This window comes from Salminus brasiliensis, chromosome 21, assembly GCF_030463535.1.
Source record: "Salminus brasiliensis chromosome 21, fSalBra1.hap2, whole genome shotgun sequence".
Classification (NCBI taxonomy): domain Eukaryota; kingdom Metazoa; phylum Chordata; class Actinopteri; order Characiformes; family Bryconidae; genus Salminus; species Salminus brasiliensis.
The window spans coordinates 28,651,869-28,675,510 of NC_132898.1; the positions used below are offsets into that span (position 1 = coordinate 28,651,869).

Genomic DNA, 23,642 nt, shown 5'->3' on the forward strand with positions numbered 1-23,642 from the left:
ACATGCATACTGTACATTAATATATACATACTGTTTTCACAATAGCCCTCTTGATCCATGCAAATGAAAAACAAGCATATTTGTATTACAGCGGTACGGTTTGCGGTGCTGAGGTGCTCCATTTCTCCCTGAAGCACTTTGGGGTATTAATAAACCAAGGCTGCTTTTATTAGAAGTGCTTATTAGAGTAGAGCGTAGTGGTTGGTATTCATTCGGCACAGAATCGCTGATTACACATTGAAAATGTCACAGTTATACCTATGGAAATAGCAAGCCAAATTATTTGCTGTCTGAATACTGTGCTTCAGCAGGTAATTACATTACGTGGGTGAAGTGTTATGGTAAAAATGGTATAGGCTACTTTTATCTGATCACATGACTTTCAGTTGACCTCACCTCATGGACGCACTTCTCAATATGTGTGCATTATTCCGTTTTCATCCTGCAGGTTTATGGGAAAAATGTAAACACTTCAAAATGATAATTCTGCAATAATTAAGTCATGGCTACAACTTAGCAAGGGAAAGCAATGGTATTACAGGATCTCCTGTGTAAACTGGTGAAGCCATCTAAGAGGTTAAATCATGGCCACTACTTGTCACAACTTTGTAAGACATGGGAACAAGATAATTTAATGTGGCCACCTTTTAGTAAGGTGACTGTTAAGTCATGATAATTTAGTCATGGTTACTAGTGATAGATAGTCCTGGTAAGACTTGGGAACAAGATACACTACATGTCCAAATGTTTGTGGACACCCCTTCTAATAAATGCATTCAGGTACTTGAAGTTGCACCCCCTGCTGACACATAAAGCTTGTCTATTCCCTGTGGAGAAGAACTGCCAATAGAATAGGACTCTCTGGAGCAGATAAATGTGAACCTATTGGTGCCTAATACCAGTTAGGCTAGAGGGATATAACACCCCTTCCAACGCTCTGGTCACTGATTGCAATCAAATCTTCACAGCAATGCTCCCCAAAAATCTAGTAGAAAAGGCTTCTCTTCCCTAGACAGTTGAGACAGTTGCTCCAACAAAAGCAAGATCAACCCCTGATTTCAGAAGAAACAATGAATAATCCAGTGTCCCAATACTTTTGTCCATGTGGTATAATTAAATCATGGCAATTCAATTGTTGCTACTACTCAGTAAAACATGGGAATAAGATCATTAAGTCGTGGCCTCCTTTCACTAAGAAGTGAAAAATACTTGCATATCCCATGTTATGCATGTTTCTGTGAAGCACTAGTGCTCATGAACGGTCACGGAAAATTGACTGCATGAAATGATGAACAAAAAATATAATATAAAATATAAAATATACTTAATGCTGTCATTACATGAACATATGCACATAATAAAGACCTTTAATAGCCAATATGACTCTCTATAATGAACAAAGATATTACTACAATATTGCAGTCATCCTCTAGATGACTAGCTTTTAGTGCTAGTGCAGCATCAACGCATCTGTTTAATTTCGCAATCACCCTCACTTAACCCAACACCTTTGTCCAGAGAGTGTATGTCCGTAATGTGTTATAAAATATGGAGGAAACACATCACACCATAAATCTGCTCATCAGTCAACTGTCCGATTACTTTATTTTTTTAATTGCGCCAATTAACCCACCCACATGACTCCCCCTATCACTTGCAATGCTCCCGACACTAGGAGGGTGAGGACGAGCCCATGCTTCCTCCGATACATATGAAGTCAGCCACTGCCTCTTTTCAAATTAGACAGCCAATGTGCTCAAAGGCAAGCACTGGACCCATAGTGATCACGATGGTAGTGATGAGCGAAAAAGTGCCTTCTACCCACCCAGAGAGAGCATTGTCAATTGTGCTCTCTCAGGCTCCGGCTGCTGATGGCGAAGTAGCTTGACCCGGGGCTTGACTCGCAATCTTCAGGCAATAGAGTCAGTCTGCTTCAAGTACGGCTCGGCTCGACCCGCCATGTCTCAAAATCCACAGAAGACGAGCGTCCAGGCTTTTTTCTGTCCTGCACCGAAGTGGTGGAATGAGCTTCCCCTGGGTGTCCAACGCTCACTGTCTTCAAACCCAGACTGAAGACCCCCCTCTTCCGAGAATACTTGGGCGAACAGCAGAGTACTATGGTCTCCTTACTGACTTGTGTTTAGTAGAGTCTAAACTTAGAGGTATCTTTAAATAATTAGTCTATTTAAACTAGCTGAGGTTTTTCTTGGGTAAATAGCAAAGCACTTTTGTAAGTCGCTCTGGAGAAGAGCGTCTGCTAAATGCTGTAAATGTAAATGTATTACACTGCTTTAAATGCACTCAACGCACCTACCAGTACGGTGGTCCCACCTCCGCAAACCACCTCACAGTTCTTGCTGAAAGTAAGTGCCATAAAACCTGTGTTGACGTGGTGCATTTTGTCCAGGTGGGAATAATCCAGTAAACGCTCAAGCCCTATTTCGGACCACTCCGAGATTCGTTTGCGAAGGCAGCGAGGCCTTGATGTTTCCTGACGCAATAAAAAAAGGCAACAGCGGCGCTGCGCTCTTTCCACTGGGCCTTGTTATCCTACTCTATTTACAGTTTGCCTGAGGACGCACAATCTGGCGTGTCGGTGATGTTTACGAGTGCGCTGTCACTGCGGTGACCCCGGTGTGTATTTACTAGATCTTGATGTGAGCGGCACACACGCGACTGTCTACAGCCCCTCCACAATATATCAGGACGTTACCTCGTCGTAGATGCTGTCGTTCCTCTCAAAGTCTCCGGCTCTCCTCGGCAACACGTGGACGTGGACGTGCTGCAAGAAACACAGAGAAACAAACAGGGTGAGCTTTAATCAAACTCGGTGTAGCGGGTCGTGCGGGGAAGCTGCGGCGGGGAGACAGTCAAGCGGGAATTCTGTTCACACCGGTACGCTCCACCAAACACACTATCCGGCACGCATACAGTACTTAATTAATTCACAATCTGGCGGCAGCCTGCGCTGTTTTAAGCCACGTAGTAGAAATATATATAAATATATACATATTTTCTAAATCACCAGAGGGCTACAGTAAAGTCCTCCAAGCGTACATACGTGTAAACCTCAGAGACTTGTTTTCTTCCCCCTTTTTTTCAATCTTTTAAAACTTAAATTGACTTTGTCAGACGTCCTTCGCAGCTCCCCGCCGCAACATGCTGTCACAAACTCGACCATCTGTACAGTTACATTTGTGAAATTCCGCTCTCCTTGGGTGAACGTTAGCAAAGTTATTCGAGTCCCAGCACAACTGGCTCTTTTTTAATGAAACGAAGCCTGAGGTGCTGTATTTATTGCATTCTATGGAGATACAGTGCTGATCAGTGCCGCTCTACATCTGTGTCCAGATTGTGTCCACTAATGAGTCTGTGTGTGTTTATGTACCAACATTGGTCAGAATTCTATTCTACCTGACCGTTTCCCTGCTTCTCTACTTCTCTACGAATTATACAGCTGTTGGTTGGTGTGGTGCAACAGATAAAACCACTAGCTGTCAGTGAGCTATTACACCATGTAGGAGACCAGGGTTCGATTCCCGGTCTGGGTGACTGTGCTGTACTACACCAATAAGAGTCCCTGGGCAAGACCCCTAACACTACATTGGCCTACCTCTGTAATACGAGTTACCTTGTAAGTCGCTCTGGATAAGAGCGTCAGCTAAATGCCATGAATGTAATTGTACAGGGTGTTATTGTTACTGTAGTTTTAAGACTGGTGCATGTAAATGAGCTCTGTTGTGACTGGCTGTCCTGTCAAACCTTTGAATTGTTGAATAACGAGAGGACATGGCATTTTTGTGGACACCCATAGAGAAGTATTGTCAATACAATAGGACTCTCTGTAAATATTAACCTATTGGCACCATGCTGCCTAATGCCAGGCATGGGCTAGAGGGGTATAAAGCCCCCCAGCAATGAGCTGTGGAGCAGTGGAAGAACTGGGTTCTCTGGAATGACGGTTGGTTGGTGCTCCATCCAATACTTTTGGCATGAGTTGGAAAGTTGGGGATGTGGTTGGATGGTGCTCCTCCAACATCCAGACCTCATGGATGTTGCTGAATGCAATAAAATCCTCACAGCAATGCTCTAAAATCCAGCAGGAAACCTTCCCTGAACAGTAGAGACACCAATGGCTGCACCTCCATGCACCCCTCTATCTCTCCACAGTGTCAAGTCTGCTTTCAGATGGATTTGAGTTTTTCAAATTTCTGGAAAGTTCCCAAGATATCAACATCTCTCAAATGAAGTCCAACAAAGGATGCACTTCCTGTGCCAGCTGAAAAAGTTCAACCTGCCTCAGGAGCTGCTGGTTCAGTCCTATCAAGCCATCACAGAATCTGCCAACACCACCTCCATCAGTCTGGCGGAGCTATTCCGTCAAACAGGATCTTCACAAACTGCAGTACATCATCATTAGATCTGCAAAGAAGACTATCGATGGCACCCCGTTTGACCAGAATACCTCCAGAACCAGGAAGCATGGGGAAAGATCCATCACTGATCCATCAAAGGTTTCTGTTCCTCCCTTGAGGTGCTATAGAAAAAGGGTTAAGAGAACCAGGCAGCAGAAAGGCTTCTTCCCTCTTATCATCACACTCATGAACAATCACTGGACATTTTAGTGGACATATTGGACAGGAAATCTTCCTTTCAGGAATTCCTTGTATGCACCAACATAATTGACCAATAAAGTCTGATGAGTCTGAGGACATTCTCTTTAATGCAAAAACCTTGTATCTCCATTTTTGTCGTTTTTCATTTTTTGAGCTAATTTGAATCTGGCAGTGGTTCTTTAGAAGATGCCAGAATTTCATGATGAAAAGACCAATAGTAATGCTCCAAAATGACATGGAATAAAATCTTTTTTCATTGACTTCCATTGGGGGTTAAGACTGTTTTTACCTTCTCCTGTAAAGTTGCCATTTTGGCAATTCAAGATTTTTGTGTCACAGCAGTAATTCCTAATAGTTTGCTGTCCGAACAACATGAAAAAAGCTCAAGGTACATCTCTGCAAAACGGAATCCAATGAGTAATCTCACAATCTTACGTCAAAAGGCTTTTTTTATATTATCATCATCATCATCATCAGGGTGCACATCCTCAGCTCAGCATAAATCACAAGTAATAATAATAAAAAATACCACGAAGCATCATCAAAGCACCTCTTCATGCTATCCTGTCCTCATCTAGGGCATCATAATGTAATTGCTGTTTTTTTTTTTTTTTGCTTTATTATTCATTTTTCATTAGACTGGTATGATAAACAGCTCAGGCTCAGAGAATAAGTGTTTATAAATGTTACAAACAACATAACATGTTTGGAGGCATCTGCGTTGTTGCTATGCGTTTTCTATTTAATGAGATCATTTGCATAATGGCTGCGATATTAAATTTGTCTACCTTGAGGAAACTTTGAGGAAGAAGAGCTACCGGAGCATCTTTTTATCAAGAAGACCTATTAGAAGGTACTTAGGAAAAGCTGGGTGCGGTGAAGACGTTGGGCTGGAGGCTAGGGAAGATCGTTGTTTTGTTTTTTTTATGTTTTTGGCTTTGTTGTATATCTCCAGTGTACTGTATATTAAGATAACCCAACTCCCAGTAAATGAAATGCTAAAATCAAATACACTGCTAACTAAGTTAGCTTATTAAAGTTAGACTGTTGTTATGCTATGGGGATGTTTGGCACTACATCAGACTCTATCAGATTATATAGTGGAAGTCAATGTAAAATAAGATGTCATTCCAAGTAATTTAGAGTATTTCAATTGGTCCATTCATCCAGAATTACTTACGCGGTGTACAGATCAGCTTTGGGGCTCGAACAAAAATGGAGATACATGTTTTTCACTGGACAGCAGCAATATATATATTTCCTTAAGGAACTTACTTAAGCTATTTTAATAGATAGCACTTAATACTTTTACCTGTAGCTATTGCTACCTGCCTTGGACAAGTTGTCCACCCTTAGGGAATATGCTTATATCTTATTATTATTAAATATCATCAACCACTTTTATTATTCTTCCCATCACTACTATTGACTACATCAGTAAACTCAACCATAACAACAGACGGTGTTATGGCTACAGTGGCTTTTGGTCAATCATGTCTAAGTAGTTTTGACCAGATGAGGGCTTGTTTCCTTCTAAGGTTTCGTCCTTCAGCTTTGAGGGACATTTTCCTTGTCACCGTCATCTTTGGCTTGCTCACTGTTTGATGTTTTGTGATAAACTCTTTTTTAATACCCTTGATTTTTAAAGAAATTAATGAAATGAATGAGCAGGCGTCCTAATACTTTTGTCTATTTAGCGTTTTGATATTTTTCCTTAAAATGAGAAATTCTTGTTACTTTTTACTATATTCATGTTTACCTACCTGCTCTAATGTGATGTTTACAGGCACAAAACTCTCTTATTGCTAGAATGAATAATTCTAAGGAATGTGTGCAGGTGCACTGTATGGTATATGGTCAGTATATGAGTCTGATATATTTGTATAATGTATTTTCATCAGTTTATCAGTTTAGTTTATTTTTTATTGATAAAGACCATGACCTTCAGATGTCTTGCCAAAACGGATGCACGTAGGTCCATCTTACTGAGGAAAAACGCTGAAATCAGGCTGAAAAAGGCTGAAATCAGGTCTGAACCGACTGCATGGAACTCTACATGTCTACAGCCCGGTATTCATCCTATTCCAAATCCCAGCACAAATCATATCATCTGTATTTGTATCATCCTGAGTTGCTCAGGTTGTGCATCACCATCGTTCGAGGCTCAATAAGCTCAGTGTATCAGCTGTGTGCCACCTTACCTGCATTTTAACTGAAAGACCTCAAGACAGTGTTTAAGGCCTAATATTAAACACTGGCAGATTTCCTTCTAATTTTACCAACCGAGCTCTGACGAAAATCTGAGCCACGGGGAGGTCAAGCGTTTTACATCCGCCACAGTCCAATTTCCATATCTTTTTAAGAGTTGAACATTTCCTGCATGTCTGAAGATGCACTTCAATGTCAGTCTTTGATAGCGCGGGCCACTGATACTGTTTCTTCAAGCGTTGTCCTTCAAGAAAAACGGAACAAAAAAAGGAAGGAAGTAATAAACTTTAAACACAGTCCATCAGGCCTGAATATTAATGATGGTAAAAAGTCCCGCAGCGAGAAACCAATCGCTGCTAAATAAGAGGTTTGCAAAGTTGATAATTAAAACAGATGCTATTAATTAGGTTCTGACTAAGGACAAATGAGCAGAATGGCCACTCTCCGATTTATATTGTTTAGGTTAAATCCAGTCAGACAGGCAGACAAATGTATTTTGTCACGAACAGCTGTGCTCCCATTAAGACAGGGGGTAAAAGCAGCAACAGAGGCTTGCAGCCGGAACTACTAATTAGAGGAAGAGGGATCTATCCCAGAGTCTTCTGCTAGCACGGTGCAACGCAGCTCCAAACGTGGCTAATTTACTAAGAGATTCATCTTGCTTTATGGTTTGATAGGACCATTTTACTTCATGCTGGTTAGCATATGCTCCGAATTGCTCTTTGTGCAAACACACAGGAAAGGGTGCGAGAGGTAAGAGAGCCTATTTGATCACCGCACAGCTAATATTTACAAAGCTCCTGGTGAGATCTGCCAGTCACATATATAATGCCAACTTTAATCAAGTAGACTAATTGAATGCTAATGAATGAACGTTTCAGTGTGTGCTCAGTTTTCATATAAACACAATGGTAAGTACCTGTACCATGATATACCACATTAGACATGGAGCTTACAGCAGCAGAGTTGCACTTTCTGTGGTCTGTTAGAACACTCACATTAGCAATAAAAACATTCAAGAGCATAGCAATATCATTGAAAATATACACTTTTTTTGTATATATAAGTTTTGGCACCCAGTTGTTGTCAGATTTTCAGATTTTTTGAGTATTTGAGTTGTATGTAGTAATTGGTTAAACGTGTCCAATTAGTACACAAATAAATCAGAGCAAATCTATACACAATTAGTTTTATGTACTATTCAGCTTTCTATGTACTTACCCCATTGTTTATTCTAAATAGTTGTTAACCAGTCAATAGTACTAGTACCTGTTGGGTATTTCAATATTACCTTTCAATAATACCTTTAAAAAACTTTTATTAATATTTGATAACACTTGACTGAAGGACGCCATTCATGAAGAGGCACAATGCCAACATAAGTGATTGGACCCCAATGATTGCCGTTGGTGATATAATAAAAATACACTTATATATGGGTTTATCTCAACAAGCATTAGATGTCAAAACACCAATCAAAGCTTGATGGATTAAGCCTTTCAAGATGTTCATGTAAGTTGTTATTAAATGACTTATGTACATTCGATAGTTATATATAGTCTGTGCTCAAAAGATCATGTGTGGTTAACATTCACATTCTCAGATCTGAAGAAAGTTTGAAAAGTGATTGTTTCCAGGGCTCCTAGTTCCTAAGGTCACCAGTTTTCTTTCTTTCCAGTCAACGTCGGTAATTCGGTCGATGTTTTTACTCATGATTCTCGGTCTTATCATTTTAACTTAACTTTCACTGGCACGACTCTGACCTTCATGTTGACAACCAGCAAAACATCCTCCAAATAACTCCAAAAGCCTAGCATCAAGATGAATATTCTGAAAGTTTTGGGGGTAATTTGGGTGCAACGTCTAAGTTAAAACTAAAGTGTATTCAAATTTTAATGAATTTAGAAAAGTACAAAGAAAAAAAAGTCTTTGAGCTTATTTCTTGTCAAATTCTTCAAAGTCTTCGCCAGCTACCATTACTGTAGGATTTCATTTGACTCGTTGAATCATATTAAACCTTTGTAATTGATCCAAATAATGCAAATAGTCTCCATACAGTCTCGCATTCAACAATTCCCAAGTCATGACATGGGAACCCTCTATAAGTCAATCTAAAGATGGATCAAGAAGGCGGCCTAGACGTCCCACACCCGAGGAACCCTCAGTCCAACAGCACTGAAACAGAAAAAAGCAGCGTCGCGATCCCTCTGAGTTGAAGCTCAGTCGTTAAGCCTTTGCGCACCACAATCCTTGTTGTCTCAGAGGGGGTTTAGCTAAAGGAGCATCAGGAAACAATTTGTTCTTCATAGACTATAAACAAACATGATTGGAGGAGTTAATAATGTTAATTGGACGGCACTCGAGTGAAGTACGCTAGGTGGTTCAATAGACACCCAGTGCGTGACAAGTAGCACTCCTAAGACAATCAAAATTGTCTCCAGGTGGCCTACGGGGATGAAACTGGGTAGCCGAGCACAAAATGCGTCACTGGGAGGGTAAAAAAAACAAAAAAAACAACACTAACCAGGGCCCACATGCACATCAATGACTTTCTCCACACATAAAGATAAACCTGTTATGGATCCATTATGAAGAGAGGGCCATTGATCTGACTACTCTATATACACACAACTGGGTTACACTGGCAATGATGTATATATTCAGGAGTTTTTTAATGTACTCCAGACCATCATGCTGTAGAAGCAAGATAAATGACCCTCCTAAGGAAGATAAATGACGGAATTCTTGAGTCCCTCCCCGTTTTTTTTTTTTCCCTTCCAGAAACCCAATTTCGCCATATGAATACTGAGACCGCTCTACGGTTCTCAGTGTTGCTCCAGGCTGGGGAAGTTAGTAAAAATGCATTCGCCTCTATAGAGTCGCGCTTCTTTTATTCAATCATAGGGCCTTTTTTCCCCCCTTTCTTTAACTCCAAGCACCTGATTGCAATAATGCGAGTGACAAATGGGGCCAGCGCACTAACATAGCAGGTGTGCTACACACGCAAGATAATCTGTTTTCATAAAAGGACCAGGCAGGATTCTAATTTCGAGTAACTCCGTGTTGGGAATGCGTTATAAAATATGGAGATTACTCCACTTGGTTAAGAAGCACGGAGAACAAGTCCTCTCCATTAAAGCCTTCAACGCACCAACGTGAGGTCGGCCGCCACCACCGCCGTCTATCCATAGGGCCATTAAGGCGAGAAGATCGAACGAAATCATAAGAAATCGCATCAGGCCTCTGGATTATTCCGTTGTAGGCCGTACTCCAAATTGATGCGCATTCTCGGCGAGTCCGCAGTTCATCCACTCAAGTGTAAAATCCTATCTGAAATCTATTTCAATTTGACCTTGTTTGTATTGACAATCTATATCATCTCAGGTCCAACTCACAGCGGCTGAAAAATTGCCCGTCATTAAATTGGCAATAAAAATAAAGATTAAAGAGGGGAGGGGGGCAGACAGGGGTACACCCAGGGGTCCTTTGCACTTCTGTTCTCTATTTTACCCCAATTCTGTTTGGTGACAGGCCACATATCCTGAGATTAGTGCATTTCTTCAAAAAAATTTAATAAATAAAAAATACCCCTATCCGCATCCTTTAATATTTTATGCTGCTTATTTTTAAACATGATTCAGGAACTGGGCTGGAAGATGGCAGCTGGCCCTGGTGTTGACTCACAGACTGTGGATTATGTCGTTAAAAATGCTTAACTCCTTAACTCCCCGCGCCGCCTGCAACACTTCCAACCCAAATGGCAACCGCTAAGGGTGGGTAATACTTCAAAAATAGGACATAGTGATGATGGATGTTTTCACAAAATGTTATGTACTGTGATCATTTATCATGCAGAGGTTTGTGAGCATGTTGGAATTGACATTGAATAGCACCGGCTATTCAATTATATGCTATAATTTGTGAGTTATTAACCTATTAACCCAATTGCAACTATGTAGGGATGGTTAATACAGCAAAATAACAACCTGTATATGGCCTATATAATATAAACAACATCAGTACAGAACCCGTGGGGCCTTTTTGGCTTTTAGAAAAATAATCATAATTATGATTTCTGGCATTTTTATTCATTTTGATGTTTTAAACTGTGCAAGCAAGCACTGCAGTAATATTCATGTATCTGCAGAATGTAAACATGTCAACTAGAAGTTGTTCACATCTGCACCTCTCTTGGATCGGATGTAACATTTTTTAAATTAAATAACAAAGAATTTTCGTAACATTTTATCAAAAAGAAATACTTTAAATAGTATTAAAATCACCTGAACACATGATGTATAAGTGGCAACAGGTCTTTTGAAGGTCTAGGGAAAAACGTAACATACACATATATATTTTTTCCAGGTATCAGTGTGTATTTATTAGAATAGTCCACATTGGTGCTGCTTGGAATGGCCTGTAGGGGTCGCTATAAGTTGCAGGTAATTCAGCAGGATCATCATGTACAATAAGGTACGCTTGTCTTGGAAGAGTTCAGAAATCGCCATCAAAGCATCATCCAATGAGGGTTTTTGTCCTATGTAGCATCAAGATACATACAACCGAGATCTCCAACTGATGAGAGCTTCAGAAGCTGGACTGCAGGTATATTTAGAACGTGAGAGTGGAATCAACCAGTCGTGTGTTTGTACAATGGGTGGAACCAGGTTCATGGGGAAGTCAAAGCTACACAACTGACACCACTGACTGGCTTTGCATGGCTTCGCATGTCTCTGTTTAATCTAGAATGGCCAAAAATGTTAATGTCTGTCTCTGTTAGCTTAGAACCACCATGTTCCTTCAACATCATTGGGACAATAGCAGAGATTAGCATCATAGAGGTGGTGGGTTTGGACATTTATGGCCCAGACTGAAGGTTTTTTGGCATAATATCCTCCTCTAATAAATAAAATAAATATGAAATATTTATATTTCTACTCTGTTGAAATTAAGGAGCAACAGGGTGGAGATCTGTTGACTGTGAATGTCATACAGTAGCATATGATCATTTTACATCATTACATCATTTCCATCCTCATCAAGTCATTCAGTGACCCCTTATACCCTGGGACCACTGCCATCCTGGAAGGGAACGTGCCCTTTAGGATAAAGGTCAGTCAGAATAGCAGTGTATTGATTTGCAGTGAACCTCAACGTAGGGGTCAACCACTCAGACCTGCGCCATTCTCTTGGTGTAGGCTATTCGTGTACTCACCCACTTGTGGAGAATATGACAAGGGATGGCCTAGCAACACCATAGCAACCACTTGCTGTTAGAAATGGAAAGCATGGCTTTGTCTAGAATGTCTTGTACGTACATGTCTGTCTATGTTAGTCTAGAACCACCATGTTCCTTCAACCCCATAGGGACATTAGCAGAGATGAGCATCATAGAGGTTTGGACATTTATGGCCCGAATTGATGGTTTAATCAGTTTTTCATTAATCAAACCAATCCATTTCAGAAGGAACAGGAGGACCAAATAACAGCTTGTTCAATAACTATGTGCTGATTTCCCAAAAGCTACTGGTTGCTATGCAGTTCATGCGGTTACTATACACTGTTGTTTTTATGACGCCTGAAAAAGGTAATGCATTCACTTGACTCCATTCAAATGTGTCCATCATGTCCACACTGTGGCGTAATCTATCATGATAACGATGGCATATCGTCACATTTCCCAGCCCTAACAGCTACTCCCTCAACTCAGTCCAAGTCTCAACTCGTAACACAGGAACTTCCAGGCCAAGAAAATAAGTCCAGAACTCCATTTTAGGATGCCGTAACCACTAGAAGCGGTGATTGAGGACGTGGGGTTCGGTGCGGCGGAACTTGCGCCTTGCTGTTAATGGTATGGCCGCGGGGCTGTTTTTCTCTGCTGGGGAGGATTGATGCTAGCAGCATGCACTGCAGGGCTAATGAACACGGAGGAGATGAGATGAGGGGGAAGTGAAAGCAACATTAACAGCGGTGGCAGAGGGAAAAAAAAGGAAGGAAAAGAAAGACACAGAAGTACCACGAGCTCCCAAACCCATCCATTAAGCAGTCGTGAATATTTACACTCACGTCTGTCCTCGTTTCACAGGGTTTTTCTTTCCATATGTTTTCGCTTTGGACCGAAAGAGTTGACCGGATTTCGGAGAGGCCTGCTTCGTTAACTGCGTACCCTAATTATTTATAAACCATGCCTTAACCTGTTAACCCGACAAATATTAAATATTCATAATCCCCAATTTCAACATATCAACAGATGGCTGACAAGCCTATCTCCCATAGGTGTTCAACAGGGTGGAGATCTGTTGACTGTGAAGGTCATACAGTAGCATATGATCATTTTACATAATTACATCATTTGCATCCTCATCAAGTCATTCAGTGACCCCTCATGCCCTGGGACCACTGTCATCCTGCGAAGAGAACATGCCCTTTAGGATAAAGGTCAGTCAGAATACCAGTGTATTGATTTGTAGGACCTTCGATGTTGGGGTCAGCCACTCAGGCCTGCACTGTTCTCTTGGTGTAGGCTACTGGTGTACTCTACCACTTGTGGAGAATGTGATGAGAGATGGCCAGGCAACACCATAGCAACCACTTGTGATACCACAGCCACCACTTAGCAACACCAGAGCATACACCTAACAAGCACTAAATATCGGAAGCACCAAGCAACACCATAGTGCCCACTTACCAACGCTATCTAGGGACCACCTGGCAACACTACAGCAACCATCAGAGACGAAGACCCCCCTAATGACCGTTAGTGGAATTTGGCCTCCACCTTTAACCCATCCGTACAGTGAACGCACAAACACACACACACACACACACACACTAATGAGCAAACACACACACAGTAGCTATCGCTGTGGTGCCCATGGAGGAGAGTGGGTCAAGGGCCTTGCTCAAGGGCCCAATAGTGGCAGCAATAGTGACCACCATAGTGACCACTGTGCAACACTATAAAAACCACCTGTGATATCACAGTCACCACCCAGGAGCACTATAGCAACCACCAAGCAACCACTGAACAACTCTATAGCATCCACCTAGCAACACCATAGCAACCACCAGGCAACCACTAAAGAACTCTATTGGAAACACCAAGCAACACCATAGTGCCCACCTACCAACACCATAGGGACCACTTGGCAACACTACAGCAACACAAAAGACCCGGAGCAGTGGGCAGCCATTGCTGCAGGGTTAAGGGCCTTGCTCAAGGTCCCGACAGTGGCAGCAATAGTGACCACCATAGTGACCACTGTGCAACACTATAACAACCACCTGTTATACCACAGCCACTACCTAGCAAACACCAAACAAGCACTAAACAGCTCTATTGCAACCACCTAGCAACATCATAGCAACCATCTACTCTAGTGTACATGGAGTGACAGCCTAGCAACTGCCTAAATATGAAAGCTCCAACAACGAACCCACCTTCAAAGTCCCTAAAATCTTTTCTTGGACACCTGTCCTGTTCTGCCCTTTGCCGGCCCCTTGTAACGTCCACAACTGTGTCACTAAGCTAAGAACCATGTCAAGATGTATACACTGCAATAGGACCCAGGAATTAAGCATGTCTTGCAGCGACCTAGATGAAACTGGCTCTACCTGTGCCATTAAATCACAAGCATGACCCACTTATAGTCACTTATTCCTGTAGAAACTGTAGAAAGAAGTGGAGAGAACGTCATAGGGAACTGAAAGTAGCCTTTATTGAACATCTCTCTGATCAAGGGCCAATCGAGCGAAGACCAGCAGCTCGTCTTCAGAAGCAAGGCTAAAAAAGCTTGGTTTCATTGGCGAGTTCTACGCATCTCCTCATCCAAGCGATACTGCAATTATCCACCGCATCCTTTCTCAATGACAACTCATCGAGTAAGAGAGGTCGAACGAGTGAGTGTGCGGCTCTGATAAAAGCCTGCGACAACCCTCCCATTCCACACGAGCAGCCCTCCCACTGAGAACACCGACATCAAACCCCCCCCCACCATATCTCGGGGTAAACATGGTGGCCCGCTTTAAAGATGACGCGACTCCGGCCCATCACAGCGATGCACTGATAGAGGCTCAAATGGGCTTGTTAGACACAAGCCATCGCAGCGTTCTCTTTCATTATCTCAAGGACCAGCCTCTTATCTGAAGAGGACACAGTTGCTTATTTGAGAACCTCTTGATATTAAAGGCTTTGAGGAAACTCTTGCATCTAAAAAACTAAGCAAGCAAGCTACTTCAAAATCGGGCAAACCGGACGTGGTGCCGGATACTTCGTTATAGTCAATGACGTCATCTTCCAGGTGGGAATACAGGAGTTTCCAGGAACGGGAAGATTATGTGATTTCCACAGAGTGAACAGCAATTTCAGCAATTACAGCAATTGGCAGCAGATTGCTGAGATCCTGTAAGTTGTGAGGTGGGGCCTCAATGGATCACATTGTACCTACATTGCACCGCACAGTACCTACTTAATGTAGAGCACTGCGGCAGACGTGCAGAGTAGAACTTTAGCCTGATGCGCTTCGGCCAAGACAAACTAGCCTTTGGTCCATGTTGGAGGAACTGCCAGACATGTTAGTGGCCCTGCTGTTGGCTTTGCTGAAGCCCAGTGAAGATTTTTGAGGGAGCTGAGTGACTGTGATAAAGGTCTATAGCGGAAGAAGGTCTCACTGTTGTTATGAGTGTATAACTGTAGGAGAAGTCTCATTTCCATGAGAAATGAAATGCTATGCTTTCAATGTACGACTGCAGATATTTAAATGCCCATGGAGGAGTGGGTTAAGGGCCTTGCTCAAGGGCCCAATAGTGGCAGCAATAGTGACCACCATAGTGACTACTGTGCAACACTATAACCACCTGTTATACCACAGCCACTACCTAGCAACACCATAGCAAACACCAAACAAGCACTAAATAGCTTTATAGCAACCACCTAGCAACACCATAGCAACCACCTAGCAACTAGATTAACAGTCTATGACCTGGATTTAGCTTTAACGGCACTCACAGTGATGTGAGATGGTGCAGTTACAGAGAAAATGCAAACCATATATATATATATATATATATATATATATATATATATATATATATATATATATATATATGTGCATGTTTTGCATTTTCTTATAGTTATAAATAGTTATATAGTTATATATATATATTTCCATGAGAAATGAAATGCTATGCTTTCAATGTACGACTGCAGATATTTAAATGGCGAGGTGGAGATGGCAGATCGCATGGCCGCAGGACTGATTAGAGTCATTGGGATTGCGAGGCCTCCTCAGAGTCCCTTAGCTTTATAACTTCTCCTCAAATTACACCATTAACATTTCAATATTACTCCACACTTCAGGCTACAGCCAGCGCTCACTGCAACCGCTATAAATGTATAATTAATACGGCATTCCATATGCAATAAAAAATGAGTATGTGCACATTAGGGACAACACTATTAATGCATTCAATAAGGAAATTAGCATAAAAAAGGATGGGCAGTGTGAAAAGGCCACTACGTTTGGCTGGACTGCATCACTGGTCATGGACTGAAGGTTATCCAACAATCACAATGGGTGATGCTAGATGGACTCTTGGAAAAGAGATCATTAAGAAGAACAGCCTACACATTTGTCCACCATCTAACTATGCAAGACAGTTACACATTAATCAGTGAGGCGATTTACACAGCAGAAAATCCATCAGTTTGATCAAAACCTTGAGTCTTGGTGATCTAGACTCTCGCAGAGATAAGCTGCAAACCTAATAACCTAATCTAGCGCACCTGGAACATTAAAGCTGGTGGGCTAGATTAGAATACAGAAGTACTGACTCTGCAGGGATAGCTTACCGCGGCCTATAGTTATTCATCCCAGACCTGCACAAGACTACCTAATGAGACTACCAAGAATACAATAATGAGCTCCTAATGACCTCTTTAACAAAGAAACAGGCCTAATTAGTGAAATCAGATGAGGCTGAGCTAGGTTGGAATACAAACCGTTAGACACTGAGATCCTAAACGAACAGAACTGGGGAACCCTCACCTATAACCTGTGCATAAAGGGTTCTATATAGTGCCAAATAAGGGTTCTTTGGCAGTGGAACACTTTGGTGCTATATAGAGCTACTTTTTTAACATTTAACCTAAGACGACAGGACAGGACGCCTTTAACCCATCCATGCAGTGAACACACACATATTCTCACTGTTTGACAGTGACAATGAGCACACATGCCCAGAGCGGTGGGCATCCATCGCTGCGCCACCCAGGAAACAAAGAGGGTTCCAACAGAGGCAGCTTGACAAGCCTGGGTATCGAACCCACCTATTTTCTCTCCCCAATTTGGACTGCCAATTATCCAACCCTTACGTAAACCCCCACCCCCATGGCACGCGATGCCCCTGACACCAGTAAGGGGGTACTAGCACACGCCCCCTACATCAGGCAACCAGGCAACCAACATTGCCTGAAGGGAAGTGGCGCATACTCTGCTCCAACGAAGCGATGTGGGGGGAGAGCGCCATCTACCCACCCTGGCAAGGCCAAGTGTGCTATTTCTGGGCCTCGGCTGCCATTGGCTAGCAGCATGACCGGGATTCGAACCAGTGATCCTCTGATCATAGCGACAGCACCTAGGTCAACTGGACCACCCAGGGTCCCTGCATTCCATTTTTTAAAGCAATTAAATGGAAAACAGTTGGTTTAAAATTGAAGTTTAATTATCTTTATCATTTCTAATAGGTTGTCAAAGCTGCTGGCCCCGCTTTCTGCTGGCCCCGTCGTCATAAATCATTCATGCAGTATAACAGTTAAAATGAGGGGGGGGGGGGGGGGGGGCACATGCATTATTCCCAAAATGTGGTCACCTGCAAAACGTGAACATCATGCCTGGACTGCAGCAAAGCCTCAGGTTTATCCAAAGGTCCTACTGTCTGGGTGTACTGTCAGCACAGTCTTTGCCCATTAAGATATAGACAAAGCATTTTAAACTAGACCTATTAATAATTGACATGCTCCAAGAGTTTGGGGCCTGCAAATGAAATACAATTATTATTTAATACAAGATAAGTGTCACCGAGGCCTCATGATAAATTTAAAGAAAGTGCCTTATTAAGTCCTTACCTTCACCGTCTGTCCGGCCTCGGGTCCGTCCTATTGGGAACAGAAGCAGATAATTAGAAAGGGTTGGGAATCCGGGAATATCTTGGTCAATAATTCAGCAGCATTTAAATTTCAGATGAATCGTGGCACTGCTGTGTCACCACATGAATCTCAAAGTGTGTTTTTCTTTCCTGGCTCTGTTTTTTTCGCTAACGCCCTTGCGCATGACAATCAAGGAAGGAAAAAAGGAATGAAAATAGTTCCTGAAAAGTTATGAAAGTGCAACTTTTACTAAAGTAAAAAAGCTGATCTTTGAAGATGACGATACCTGATGTCTGTGGTGGTCTTAAAATTGTCATTGCAGTCAATGATCCGAGCCTTAACTATGTGTTTTACCAAACAGCACTTCTACCTCTTTAAACAGAAGTCATGGCTGTGATTCGGAGACTTTCAGTCCACTTTGGCACCCAGTCAGGTGGAGCACTGGTCATTAATATGCATTAACTCATTACCGTTGATTTTAATTGGCTGTTACCGAGGTCACACATAAAATATTGCAGTGGTAAAGAGACTGTGGCACACAGTTCGTCTGCAAACATCTTTAAGGACGATTTAGCGGTGCACTATTCTACTGTGCAGCGACACCTGCACAGATATGACCTTTAAGCAGCATTTTGAAGAATTGCCATTTCTTGCTCTTTGGCTCCCCCTACAGTCGAGAGGTGTAATTCGTACTTTGAGCCATCGTCACTAAAGGACATGCTTTTCTGGACAAGCTGAAAGATACAGGACCCTCACTGAAAGTGAGAGAAGCATGTGGACTGAAGCTGTAGAGTAATATTACAGGATGTTTCATCTTCAGAGTTCCATTCTGCAGTTAGCAGCGTGGAATAGCATGGGCAGCGGCGCTAATTTCCGTAATACAAGTCAATGGAACATTAACATCATTTTTAAGCTGTTTTTTAAGGTGAAAATGCTACATAGCGTTGCTTCAAAGGAAGAGTCATCAGAAGAGCATCTTTCCTGCATCTTCACCATAAACAATTCGTGTGAAAGGAACATCTTAATGAGCCGTATGTTTTATGGAAACAAGTATTTGGGCTGGTGAAGTGAAAATGGTCCTTTTTGGTAGCTGAGTGAAGGTATGTTAGAAGAAAAAAGGGGTGGAAAATTTCATGAAAAGAACACCTCTCCAACTGTTAAGCATGGGGGTGAGTGGATCATGCTTGGGGTTTGTGTTGCAGCCAGTGGCACAGGGAGCATTTCACTGGTAGAGGGAAGGGGGTGGTGCTAAGTACTGACCATGGAAGATGGAACAGGAGGGCAGACTATAAATATTTTTGGCTTGAAGTCCGAGGTCTGCTTTCCTGTGGCCACCCTTGGTGGTAGGTGATGAGGCACCAACCAGTCCCATTTATAATAGCCCGGGACAATGTCATGAATATGCATTAGCTCATTACCATGTCATTTTTTATCTTTTTTTTATTTTTTTTTTTTAAATCTACTGCAGCATTGAAGCCCCTGACTTTGTGAACAGACTTACTCCCAGTGCCAACATCTGTCATAGATTCCAGATCACATCGCCTTCCTCTACGGTTTAGCTGCACCAGGAAGGTGCCGTTATTTCTCCCACGATAAACACTTTGGATCTTTTTAATTTTCCACGGCTCTTTATTTCTACAAGAAAATGAAAGACCTCCAGCATGGCACCTTCCTTTTTTTATTGGCCGCTGTATCTACAGTGATGCCTGGGACAATCTCCTGAAAGCAGACACATCTAATCTCCCATCTCGTCTCACTGCCTCTGGGTGAAGGAATATTGATTATTCCCTTTCGTCAGATAAGTGAAATGATTTTCTTTTGTTAGGCCGCACGGCGCGGCAGGAGAGAGCCATTTGGAATTAGCATACATATCAAAGGTTATGCAAAGTAAAGGTACAAAACACCTCTCTCTATCTCTCTCTCTCTCTTTTTCCATCTCTCTGCTTCTCTCCGTCTGTCTCTCTCTCTCTGATTTGTTCATACATGACTCCAGCAGGTGGTGTCCCTCTGTTGCTTCTCAATGCATTTGAAACCATCATTTGATCATGTCCCGCAAAAAAGCCCTTAAAGGCAGTTGTTCAAGAACAATAGGAACGCCATGAGTGATGCAGCTACACGGCCTTCATAAGCTGTCATAGTTACCGATGAATATGCGCGTCCACGGCAACCGTGCAACATCCCCAAAGATGGGATACCATTAAAATAAAGTTAAAGGTGCACGTATTTGTGGGTTCTCCGCATTTGACCCATCTGTGGTAGTGGACACACACACATACACTAGTGAACTAGAGGCAGTGAGCCAACTTCACTGCCCAGGGACCAGAGAGGGAGAAGGGGTTCGCTCAAGGGCCCAACGGTGGCAGCTTGCTGAGCCTGGGTATCGAACCCACAACCCTGTTATCAATACCCGGAGCTTGGATAAAGTGACTAAAATGAGGCATCTGTGTTTCCAGTAGCTCGCTGAAGAAGAGGTGTGTGTACTGCTGGACAAAGCATCATCTACAGTGGTCCTGCTGGAACACGCCCCCTTCAGTCGGGCTAAAAGTGGCAAAACATTCAGCGGCACGGCTGCAGCAATTATTAGGGAAAACGGCCAAACCGGGACTGAAACAAGCGGCTATCTGCTTAAGCAAAAGGCAGCTGGAGTCGACAGCGACCCATCCAACTTACCGAAGAACCAACGGTCCATGTACAGCGATGCATAGCCAGGAACGTCCAGCTAACTGAGGCTCAGATCTCAACCGCCTCCTATCTGAGAGCACAGAGTCTAGTGATTGTCTTCCACGAGTGTTTTCAGGCTCGTTTAGTAGACTGGCTCATCCAGGTTTGCTTGCTTTCCCTTTTAAAGGACGAATTATTTGTGTATTTTATAATTTTTTTGCTATTTGTAAAATTCTTAAATCATTTCAATATGTGGGGTTAGCAACACAAGCTGCAAAAAAAAGGGTGCTTTTGCATACGGACACATTTAAAAGCTCATGATATTGAATTTTATTAATATCATACAGGACAACATGTCCAGCACGCCAGGCACTGACTCTGCTCACCTGTATGGCAATGGTCAAAGATGATGCCTTATAATGCTGCTCCACAATGTTGGCCACTCGCTGGGTGGTGGTGAACAGGTCGGCCACTTCATCCGGACGCAGGTCACGGAACCGCTCCACGGGTCTCAGTGGACACACTAAGACATCTGTGACAGTGGCTGGTCAAGGAAAAGTTCAGTGGTAACAGTGACAGTACAATCGTATGGGTTTCATGTTCAGAACACCTGCTTTCTCTGGATTCCCAAATCTTAAATACCCATTTATTAATAAAAAATTATTAGCTCACAGTCAATACAGCAAGTTAGCCTGCTAGTCTGTGGTTAGCACATTAGCTCACAGTTAATATGCAAGTCCGAATGCTAGTTTGAGATTAGCGCATTAGCTCACAGTCAATATGCAGGTTAGCAGGCTATCTTGCGGTTAGCACATTAGCTTACAGTCAGTATGCAAGTCAGAATGGGACAGAATGTTCATACGCAAGTTAGCATGATAGTCTGCATTTAGCACATTAGCTCACAGTTAATATGCAAGTCCGAATGCTAGTTCGAGATTAGCGCATAAGCTCACTGTTGACACACAAGTTAGCAGGCTAGATCTGCAGTTATCGCATTAGCTCACAGTTAATATACAAGTCAGAATAGTAGTTTGAGATTAGCGCATTAGCTCACAGTCAATATGCAGGTTAGCATGCTAGTTTGTGGTTAGTGCATTAGCTAATAGTTAATAACTAAGTGAGCATGCTAATCTGAGGTTAGGACATTACTTCATAGTTAATACAGCAAGGCAGCAGGCTAGCTTGCGGTTAGCACATTAGCTTACAGTCAATATCCAAGTCAGAATGGGACAGAATGTTGATAAACAAGTTAGCATGATAGTCTGCGTTTAGCACAGTAGCTCACGGTTAATACACAAGTCAGAATGCTAGTTTAAGATTAGCACATTTGCTCACTATTGATACACGAGTTAGCAGGCTAGTCTGTAGCAAGTGCATTAGCTCACCGTTACAATATGCAAATCTTGGCACCCCACATTTGGCCTAAAGTTTGTGGACAAAGCTGTGTAACATTTTAGCACCTACACTTTAGCCAAAAGTTTGTGGACACAGCTCTATTAGCCAAATGTATTGGATGAGCTCATGCCGTAAACATCTTTGCGGTGAGTGCATTAGCTCAAGTCAGCACGCTAGTTTGTGCTTGGCGCATTAGCTCACAGTTAATACGCAAGTTAGTACGCTAGTTTGTAGTTATGCTGCCTTCGAATCATGAAGGAAATATCGCATTTACGAAATCAGTGCCCATGATCGCCACCACAAACTCATATTTACGATGTTTTTTTCCGATGAGCGTGTCAACAAAAATTGCTAAGTGACATAAACGATCACTGCTAGCCAGTAGGAACGTCTGTCAGCTATTAGCTGTAGCATCGGGCATGTAGCGCTCCCCTGTTAGCATGTTTATCTGCGTACTGATGCTGCATTAGCGGCAGCGCTAGCAGCACTGTGTGGTGGGGAGGCCTCAATTCTGCCTGCCTAACCACACCAGCCAGGGGCATAGACAGGAACCAAGGTGAGACGTGAACCCTGTGTTCCTCTGGACCTGCCCTGAATGCTAACAGGGCAGGTCCAGAAACCACAGTACCGGTCAAACCGTTCGAATATATAAACGGCTCTGATGGGGAAGATAGGCTCAATTTGGAATGGGAATGGATTACCCATCCTGATAAGCATCACCACTCAGGAAAGAAAGCTCTGAGAACAGCATTGCTTATACTAGAGCACACACACACACACGTATATGCTCACACACACACACGTATATGCTCACACACACACACAGAAAAAAAAATTAACGCATTTATTAAACGGCTTTATCAGAAACCGGGTATCAAAGAGCTATTTTCGGCCTGTTAGAACTTCTCAACCTCTCCACCTCCTCCTCTCTCCGAATCAAAGCTCTGCAATGAAGCTCAACGCTTGGGGAGGTATGGAAGGGGGAGCTCCTTCTAAATAAATCCAACCCTGGCGAAGTACTACAAGACACACAGTGCTTTGAAGGCAAAAAGGTCACGGGAACATATTGCTCGGGAAGTTTCACAATCCGAGAGACACAGCGAGGCGGCGCAGGGGAAAGTAATCAAGCTTTCGCGGCTATTTTAGGAGAAGCGCTAGGCTAACGGGCGCTAGCACTTAAGGAGTGAATGTCCAAGGGATGAAAAACATGTTGCGGCTGCCTCGCCGGTCACTGGATCGATAGCCATGCTCTGGCTACTTCTCCTCTCCTCTCCTCTCCAAAACAAAACAAAAAAAAAAAGAAAGAATCCAAAGCTTTTCTTGGCAATCAGGTTTTAGAGCACTAGAGTTGGAGAGAGGCGCGAGGTAACACGCTAGCATGAGCTTAGTCAATATGTCAATATCGAGAGACTGTATTTACTTCTGCTTGGATTCAGCCGAAACCAAAGGGTGTTTAGAGAAGTCTTACGGACCACCCGACATCGCATTTGTACGGCACCTCCTGAGAGAAATTAGCTTAGTTACCTACTAGCGTGAGAAAGTGTTAGCTTTAGGGTTTAGCTTTAGCCTTTGATGTTTACAAATCCTGAGCTAATTTAATTATAATAATTATAATT

At 42.6% G+C, this 23,642-nt stretch overlaps 1 protein-coding gene across 5 annotated transcripts in view; it reads right to left on the bottom strand.

Annotated features, from left to right (window-relative positions):
* The window catches only part of LOC140543092 (bis(5'-adenosyl)-triphosphatase), a 362,414-nt gene that overhangs the window by 60,404 nt on the left and 278,368 nt on the right, over positions 1-23,642 (bottom strand). For 4 of the 5 annotated variants that reach the window (XM_072666108.1, XM_072666107.1, XM_072666109.1 and 1 more), the window contains 3 exons: positions 21,018-21,163; positions 17,950-17,979; positions 2,714-2,782 (listed from right to left, as the gene is read on the bottom strand). In XM_072666108.1, the coding sequence (XP_072522209.1) occupies positions 2,714-2,782; positions 17,950-17,979; positions 21,018-21,163 (245 nt within the window). Of the gene's footprint in view, positions 1-2,713; positions 2,783-17,693; positions 17,858-17,949; positions 17,980-21,017; positions 21,164-23,642 lie in introns of those variants that run through there. The other variant, XR_011978165.1, reaches the window with a different exon arrangement.